The 10,062-nt window shown below is 34.9% G+C and overlaps 1 protein-coding gene across 1 annotated transcript in view; it reads left to right on the top strand.

Annotated features, from left to right (window-relative positions):
* Positions 1 to 10,062, top strand: part of KCNH7 (potassium channel, voltage gated eag related subfamily H, member 7) — a 469,753-nt gene that overhangs the window by 430,186 nt on the left and 29,505 nt on the right. Inside the window, exon 10 of the mRNA XM_011947085.1 lies at positions 9,030 to 9,282. Coding sequence (XP_011802475.1) covers positions 9,030 to 9,282 — 253 coding nt within the window. The remainder of the gene's footprint in view (positions 1 to 9,029; positions 9,283 to 10,062) is intronic.

The following is a 10,062-nucleotide window of genomic DNA, read 5'->3' on the forward strand; positions in this document are numbered from 1 at the left end:
TAATTTACATTTTATCAAGAGTTCATGCATGTTATCTAGGCTTCCACAGTTGTACAATTGCACATAGGCTTCTCTTATAAGGTATTTAATATTTTCTGAATCAGCGCATGCATCTGCTTTTCTTATTCCTGAACTTGCATATTTTTCTCTCTCTCTTCTTTCCTTCAGCAGATCTTTGAAAGATTTATATATTCTATTTGATTTTATTCAAGGAATTAGCCTTTAGATGTATTTAAGCTAGCTTGCTACTATTCTTTTCATTTTCAGCATTTGCCTCCATTAATTCTCTCTTTCTTATTTTTTGATAACTTTATTATTCTTAATGGTTGTATTAAACTATTTTGTTGTCTGAGCCTTTATTTTTGATAATGAAGGTATCAAAAATAAAGAAAGAGTATACATATTTCTTTGCATACATACAAAAAATGTATACTCTTTTATATAAAGAAAGAGTATACATATTTCTTCGAATACAAGTTTTTCTGTGGTTCTACAGGTATTAAAATGAAATATTCTCATTTTTATTGTTTTCTAAATTGTTTCCTTTTTTATCAAAAAATTATCATCGAATATTGTTCTCAATTTCTAAGTACTCCTCTTTTATGGTTACTTTTTAATTGTTTTTCCTTATTTCTTGGATTATAATCAGAGTTTAGTGACTATAAAATTTCTACTTTTCAGGTATTTAAGATCCCACACCTAATCTATCAATCTGGTTGCATTTTTCTTAATGATCCACCTTCATAAAAGATTTCTGAAGCATTCACCTTTATTTTCATAGTTGGGATAGGCAGGGGGAGGAGACACTGCTTTCCTTCTTTAGACAAAATTTTATTCTTTTATGTATTATATGATTGAATTATGTAATTCCACTAACAAGTTCAGCTGGCATAAATAGGTTTGAAACACACACAGCTGTTTTATGACTCAAGTGGTAGAAGCAGAAATGTATGTAGATACATTGGTATTTGGAACATTCAGAGTGCTAAGTAACAGTCAATACATTTTATAGGAGGGGAATTTGTTAGATAGAGGAAGAGAACTTCCAGTATTTTGAAAGCTTCCAATATTTTACAAAAAGTTAGATAACTGCTAATACAGCCATCCGCTTTCCCTCAAAAACAATTGTTGTCCAGTCTTAAAATTCCCAAAAAACAAATACCCAACTGGTAAAAAGTGAAAATATCATCTGTGCTAGATTTCTACCCTTTATTACTTTTCTATAAAACCAAAAAATTAGATGAATGGAAAACATTTTATGTCTCACTATTCTGTTATCAACTTTAGAAATCCAATTTGATGGACAGTAATGATAAGTCAAAATGGTTGAAGAATCCCTGGATTAAGTTTGGAGTCTTAGTTTTTCTACAAATAAAATTCCTAATGCATTGCCTCTGCTTTCAAATTTGAAAACTGGGGTGATTGCCAATGTATATTCCTCACATAATGTTGACAATTCAATAAAAAATTTGATGCTAAAATACGATACATGATAAATGTTTCTGAAACCGTAAAACTTGATTCAAGTTTTAGATGGTATTTTAAGTATCTGTTGGTTTTTAAATTATTCTTTTCATCACCTGGTAGATTGTACCTCCTTTTTCCTTATTTTGTAGGCAAGCTAAGGTCATCAACAATCAATCCATTTGGGAAGAACTATTTGTAGAGCATCCAACAGAATCCACTATGGTTATATTCTGTTCATCCCTTCCCCGACTACCTCTCTCAAATAAATGAGCAGGGGCAAGGAGGAGAGGTCCTGAAACTGCTCCTCAGGATGCAGATCCCTCCTGTTGCCCTTAGAAATTTTAATGGGTTCCAAGTTTTCCCCTGAGACTTCATTTTAGAAATCCGGAGGCACCCTTTTTAAGTCAGCCTTCTGCAGAATTAATAGAAGGACTCCAGAGCTTGGGTAACAAGGACATGTGTATGAAAGCAATAAATCCCCTCTGCCCACACATCATCACCCACATTTCTACCCATCCTTGGCCCACACTTCTACCCACCCTTGACTTAATTTGGATCAGGATAAAGTTTAAGTTTCCATCTGAAAACAACGAAACATCTCATAGTCACACTGTTAAATGGAGTTGCAGGAGAAATAGGAAGGATAATTCTGTTTCATTTTTCAAGTACTCTTTACCATTACCAAAACTGGTTTGGGATTTACAACATTGTCATCTCTGTCTGTGTGTGACAGGTTTTTATTCTGCCCATATTTTTTTCCCTAAGGGATATAAATCATATGCCAATTGTTGAAAAGTCACATGAAGAAAATTAGCTTATTCTCTCAATGCTTATAAATATTCCCACAGTTGTGGATTCCATAATGCTCTGCTTTGACAACAATTTGGCCTTATGTGATGGCTTTATGCAATAAAATATTTCCTTATTTTTTCATCAACCACATGAAAGTGAAATAAGAAATTAGATGATGAAATAATTTGGGCTTCAAACTAGGCAATACATATTTGTAAGATTAAAAACAACTATAAGAGTCTACCTATCATGGTCAGTGGTTAAAATGGAGTATTTAACATGTAATTGCCAAACAGGAAATATGTATGTTTCCTATTTCTCAATGGCGAACCCATAGGAAAAAAATGATCTTAAATGACCTAGAAATTGCAGAATCCATTAAGTTGGGACGTTAGCTTCTACAAACACCAAAAAGCAGGGTTTAGTATCTTACAAGTGCTAAAGATTTTTTAGAAGCTGAATGCTCACATTGAAAACAATAATTTTACCAGAATCAGGAAATGCTATAAAATATTAAAGCTTTACACTAGGACAGAGATTTAAGTTTTTAATATATTACTCATCTATTTGATAATCATGCTTGAGGTTTAGTGTTTCATAGGGAGTGTTAATTTGTGTTTTAATTAATCCTAATTTGTCAACATTTAAGTATATTTAATGACCCAGAGAATTTCCCTAGAAAATTTCCTAATGTCAGTTATCACAGCCACCAAAGTCATCCATATGATTAATGTGCTATTTAGAGGAGTCATTTGCTACACTCAGACTTCCTAAATGTGCCTAATTCAGCCTGCCTTTGGGAATGCTCCCCTCTGCAACTATACCAAGTGAAATAAATCAAAAACCATTCATTACAACATAGATAAACTTTCTCACACTATCTGGATATGGGATATCTATTAGAGAATACATTTTGATTCTTTTCAGAAAGCAAATACAGGAGTTTACAATCCTGTGGAAGGAGCCTGGAGAGACTTGTTTTGGCATGTAAAAAAAAAGGAACCAGCTCAATTACTGACACTTATCCAAACAGAATCAAGAAAGTATAGCCACCATAAGTGTTTTGGAACTTGGCCTTAGAAACAGTAAATATTGAATCTTGTACTTTTAATTTGAGGAAAGAGTAATAGTTTATTGTCAATACATTATGAGTATTTAAATCCATTTGGCTATCTTTATCAGCAGCCAGGTAAAATTTGATTAAGAAGATGAATATCTATCTTTTCTCTGTGAAAGGTGACAGAATAGTGACATATAAATATAGGAAAAACAACTTCATTTATTAGGATGTTTCTCCCTTCTGACTCCAGTGACTGAAACCTAGGACATATTTCTTTAATTATAATTTGTCATAGGCCTGAGCTAAACTTCTTTTCCATTTGCACTCCAACATATAAAATAGATACTATAATTATTTTACTGGTATAAGTTTAGAAGTTTAAATTTAAAGAATTACTTATTAAAAGTTAATAAGACATGTCATTTTGATAAGCACATACATCAAATCAGAAGTTCAGGCTTATATTAACTTTGGCACACATTGATTTTTGCATTCATTACTCAGCTCAAGAAAATTTGAATTCACTTACTACCTAATTACAAATATTAACAATATTATAATTGTGTGTCATTAAGTGTGTGTCAGCATATGTACATTTTAGAGAAGTTTTACATAAATTTGAATACTTCTGAATTAATGTCTGGTCTTATTTGATAGATGTTTAGTATGAAATACTACTTTCATTTTTGCTCTCTCTTTGTTTTTTGTGATATCTCTTTCATGAGTTTTACTCTGATTTAATAACGCTATTTTGTTTTGTTGTTGTTGGGTTGTGTTTGAATGGCTTTAAATTTGGGGTCCTCAAGTACTTAACTATAGGATTGATTTAACAATCACAGAAAGCATTTCATATTCACTTAAAAGATCAAATTCTCATTTGTAAGTCATGATGTGATTTTGAAAGTCCTAAAGAGCTGTATTCATATAAATTCAAGCCAAGGGAAGTTAATTCATTTATGAAATATTCCAGTGACCTTGTATCATAATAAAGATAAAGGATTTGTAGCAGCCTTGAAAAAATTTTCTAGAACTTGAAATGTTTAAAATCTGTCCCCATACAGGCCAGTATTTGAAAAATGAAATTAGAACTTTTTATTTGCCTTAAATTAATTCTTACCTTGAGAATTTCTTTGAACAATCATTAGTATTGTAAATGTACAGTATAAATGTCCAAACTTGATGTGAAAGTAGAGTGTGGGAAATTCAGGTTATCCCTATAATTTTTTGTTTTAATTTGGGCATGTAGAAAAAGGCTTGAAGTCCAGATATATTTTCAGACATGTTTAATTCATTCTTATGCTCCCATGCTTAGCATAGTGCCTAGCATATAGCAGTGTATTCAGCTGTTCTTGCATAGCTATAAAGAAATACCTGAGACTGGGTAATTTATAAAGAAAAGTTTAATTGGCTTATGTTTCTGCAGGCTGTACAAGCATGGTGCTAGCATCTGCTCAGCTCCTACAGAGGCCTCAGGAACTTACGGTCATGGCAGAAGTTGAAAAGGGGGCAGACATGTTACATGGCAGGAGCAGGAGCGAGAGAGAGTGGAAGGAGGTGCTGCACACTTTTAAACAACCAGATTTCATGAGAACTCACTCACTATCGTGAAGACAGCACCAAACCATGAGGAATCCACCCCCATGACCAGACACCTCACAGCAGACTTCATCTTTGACATTCCGGATAATATTTCAACCTGAGATGGGTGGGACAAATATCCAAACCATATCTAGCAGATACTTAATAAGTATTTGCTAAAAGAATGATAACTTCTGTTTCAAGCTGCAGGCCATGAAACTGATTCTGGGTGGTGTTTCTTGGTCTTTAAAATTAGATTGCCTCAATAAAACCATGGCTTCAAATGCACAGTGGAAGGTGATATGGACCTTCAAAGCTTCAAGGCTGGACAGTCAAGAAAGCTGTATATAGTATAATGGAAATAGATATAACAATCACCAAATCAGCATGCGTCCTGGTTTGTACTTGTGCAATTGACATAGCAACTCTTTGTAGCCAGATCTGCTAGGCCTGGTAAAATGTCAGCGTCTGAGTCATAAATGAAGAGGTCCTATGTCAGAGAGTTCAGCAAGGGAACCAACCCTAAAAATAAACAAACAAAAACGTGCAATGTACTGGAAGCCAAGAAGGCAATACAGCTGAGGCCAATGGAAAGGGGTGCCCTGGATAAATATCTTCTTAAGCCTACCTCTTATTTCAGACTTTTTTCAATGATCTTCTACCTCTATTCCACTATTGCTCCCACTCTTAATTCTCCCTTTTAAAATCCCTTTACTTAGACAGAACCCAGATACTAGAGCTGCTAACTTATTTGGGACATTAAAACTATAGAACTAATAAGACATTCAACTGACTCTTAATTTTATTGAGTTTTACTTCAGTGATCTATGTGACTAACTTAAGAAAATTAAGAAAATCTGTTAAGGGCTAGCATCATATGAGAAGTCCTTAACCTAGGCAAGTTCATGCCAACATCTGTGTATGTTCTCCATGTAACAACAGCAGCTCTATGGCACCTCCAACTTGATGTTATCCTTTCCAATGGGTGTCACTTCCAATAGAATGAATGTTGGGGGCAGGGGACATTTAATAAGAAAAAACTTTCTGAAGCATCCTTAAAGCTCTGTGGATGATTCTAAAACTACTGGAATTCCAAGAACATTTCTGTACATTGATTTTAGTAACTACCTAATTTCAAAAGGGATTTAGGGCTACTCACAGTGACAACCTAAGTTCAAGTATTGCAGGACATATAACAAGCCAGAAACAGGAAACAAGAATTATAGTGAGATGCAAGGAAAAAGAATTCTTAAAGTGGTTATGCAATAATGCACAAAACATTTAAACTCTGCTGAGGCAATAGTACACAAAACTTGTGGAGAATACCCTATCAGGCAGACCAAAGAGAAAACACAATAGATTTTTGGTTTTCTATTCCTAACTAAAAATAATATACTAATTTTTTCAGGAACAATAAATTTGTGACCAAAAACACAGAGGAAGTCCAAAGTACATTGTCTATTAAAAATCTTTTGTGCATCGAAGGGTTTACACACATTCTTATTTAAATTGTGGCCACAACTCTGTGAAATACATGTTATTAATTTAATTTTCCCAAAAAGAGAAACTGATTCTCAGAGAAGTTAAGTAATTTGACAAAAGTCAAACTAGTAAATGATGGAGCTAGAACTTTGGATCAAGCCTGTCTGATTCCATAGCTCATGTAACACATGAGGGGAAATGGAGAATCTCATCTCTATCTCTTCTCTCTCTTCCAACTCAAAGCATGCCTGAATACACATGTATGTGTGTGTGCATGCACACACACAGAAACACACACACACACACAATTTTTCTTCTATACCAAGTTTTACTTAAGGATACTTAAGGGAAAATGCCAGAAACAGCAGCTACAGTCTCAGTGGCTCAGTATTCTTATGCTAACTACTATAATCATAGCAGTATCTTCCTCATGTGAAATATAAAATGACTTTATGTACTTTATTACAGGTGAATCTTAAAAGACAGATGGATATATTTGATTTGTTACTTGGTGTAGTGCTTTATACATCTTTATCTGCATGGGGTTACTTAGAATTACTCAGAGACCACAGCAGTGGGCTTCAGAGAGGAGAAGTAATTCATATGCAGAGGCCATATAAACTAGGGTATTTTTATTCTATACAACCCCCAAACTGGAGTTGAACCAAATCTGGCCACAACACTCTAAAATGCTGGCCCTAAAGCAAAGTGGCTAGCATTTTACCATGCTGTGTCCAAATTTAGTTCAACTCCAGTTTTATATCACTTGCCAAAGAGTCCAATGAAGTGGTTTAAATGGTAGAAGGGATCAGTGACCCAGACAACTGGTTCCATGTGAAAAGCTGAGTTGATGTAAGATTCCAACAAAGAGTAGGAAGGGCCTCCAGCACCCGGAGGCAGAAACAGGCAAAGACTAGGCAAGTTATCGTGTAGGAGAGGTCTTCCATCAAGCAGGGAACCTGGAAGGAGTCCAGTCATGTAGACCAAGCCCAACAGCTACAGTTAAGGGGAGAGATTACAGATGAGTGCCCAGAAACTCTTATCAAAGGGAGGCGTATTTTTTTTTGGACCTGAGCAAGGAAATACAGACTCTTCAGGATGAAAACCTGATTTCCTATAGCAGCACTGAGCTGGATGGGCTGTGTCTAACAATTGACACACTATTTAAGAGTAGTTTATTGAAATTATGGCTAAATTCAATATTGCAAAGATCCTGATTCTATAGTAGAGAAACACAGATTGATGAAGTGACTTGTACAAGAGTCAACCTGGGGCAAACCCATGACCAGAATTCAGTTCTATGAATTTTCATCTAAAATGCTCCCTATTCATTTCTGTGAGTGATTCCATACAGTGAAGAAAACAAGAGCAGAAAATCATGACTATTACGCTTCAGGTATCTTATTGATCCTCTTTATAACATAACAGTCTGACCACTTGCATTACACAGTGATCCTATACACAGTAGGAGCCTTGTGCTTACTTGAATATTTAACAATAGTAATAACTGTATGTTTTTTCTCATATGATTTAATTTGAAGTTCCTCTGTGAGCCAAATGCATTGGCCTTACAAACAATTCATGGCTACTTTTAGCTATATTGGAGGGCATACCAAGGTTGATCCAAAAAGATAGGAAATGCCCAAATTGCATCATTGCACTATAAATTGCACTATATAATGTCCCATTCCTCCACCTCAAAGCATATTTAAATGAGTCTGCTTGTACTGGTAGCAGAACATCAATATAAAAATGAAAATCTATGTATGACACCCAAAATAGCAAGACACAGATAAGCAAGAGTTGAATGTCTTTGAACCATTGTATATTGAGAATTGTATGAGAATAACAAATAATTTTATTCAGTTCAGATTGAGTAGCAGTTGTCACAAGATATTGTTTAATCTGTTCAACAAGTTTTAAATTAGCCCCTGAATAGGTTGTCAAAACAGTAGCACTTTAGAAGCTTATGTATGCACTGAAAATTCTGGTGCAATTTCCATTTCTGAATATTGGACTACACTTTTAAAGTGTTTTTGCTATCCTCCTTGCTTTTCTCTATTTTCAGTGCTTATCAAAATATTTAGTATTAATAATGTGCATATGAGACATAAATATTTCAAAGACTGTAAACTAATAGCACACTATGGTATATGACATTTACAAATACCATGGCTATTTCAGGGTCAACATTTTTACTAATTATAACTTAAATGTATACCAGAAATAGCAACCTAAATTGACTTGAGATTCTTTCAAAAGGTTGATTGTCTTTCTAGTTGTACCACCTTTCATTAGTTATGTCTTATTAATTGTCACATTGCGTTATATCTGTGCACAGTATGCCACATAACATAATACAGGGAAAGAGAAGCAGTGTGAAAAGTTGTAGGCATTATATTTTAATGAGACAGCATTTGTATTGAGTCTGAATGCCTGCAGTTAATTCAGAGAACAAGTATTTGAGTTAAAAATTTTGACATGTTTAGCAAACCAAGTATTCATTAAGAGGTAGGCGAGGTAGAAGAGTTGTAGGAACTCCTGCGTGACAATGACTACACCTGCAGTTCTGTGAGCAAGAAATTGACTGTATTTCAGGCGGAGATACCCAGAAGGCTGGTAGTATGAAACTCTTTCTTTTTTTCTTCAGGTCCTAAAGGGCTTCCCAGAATGTTTACAAGCAGACATTTGTCTACATCTCAACCAGACATTGCTGCAAAACTGCAAAGCCTTTCGGGGGGCAAGTAAAGGTTGCCTTAGAGCTTTGGCAATGAAGTTCAAGACCACCCATGCACCTCCAGGAGACACCCTCGTTCACTGTGGGGACGTCCTCACTGCACTTTATTTCTTATCCAGAGGCTCCATTGAAATTCTCAAAGATGACATTGTGGTGGCTATTCTGGGTGAGTGTTTTAGAAGTGCATGGTGACAGATTCAGTTATTAGCTTGTAATGCATAGTTTAAAATGATCAGAAAAAAAAAGACTGATGTATGTATTTATAAGAACAGTTTAAGAGTGGTGGGTAATTTGAAAACTGTATTTAAAATTCAGTTCAAACCAAATTAACCTTGCAGAAAATATGTTTTCTTAACTGTCTCACTTTTTCTCCGATGTGTAAATGCTTCGATGATTCTCTTCAGTTCTTGGCAGCTACCTAGACATTTGAGGCCAAATATAGGAAAATAGTAAGCATATTCTTTTTTTATGTTAGAAGATCTTAGCTTCATGCTTGATCCCTCAACACCTTAAAATAAAATATATGTGTTGTAGGAAATACTTGCTAGCATGTGCCAAAGCCCTGTCATGAACTGGGTTTATGTTTTGATGAATTTCATTTATTCACTGTGCACTTTTACCTGCCGTGTCGGATTAAATGGAATCATACAGTCCTTAACTAGGTAATTAATATAGACCTATGAACCTAACAACCAGGGATAGAAGTGATGAAGAGATTAAATTAGTCATAACTTCAACTGGTTTGGGTGCAAAAAAAAGCACATGTTTAATCTGCCTCTTTAAAAATAAATTTAGGGGCCGGGCTCGGTGGTTCAGACCTGTAATCCCAGCACTTTGGGAGGCCGAGATGGGCAGATCATGAGGTCAGGAGATCGAGACCATCCTGGCTAACACAGTGAAACCCCGTCTCTACTAAAAATACAAAAAATAAGCCAGGCGTGGTGGT

This window comes from Colobus angolensis, unplaced genomic scaffold, assembly GCF_000951035.1.
Source record: "Colobus angolensis palliatus isolate OR3802 unplaced genomic scaffold, Cang.pa_1.0 Scaffold259, whole genome shotgun sequence".
Classification (NCBI taxonomy): domain Eukaryota; kingdom Metazoa; phylum Chordata; class Mammalia; order Primates; family Cercopithecidae; genus Colobus; species Colobus angolensis.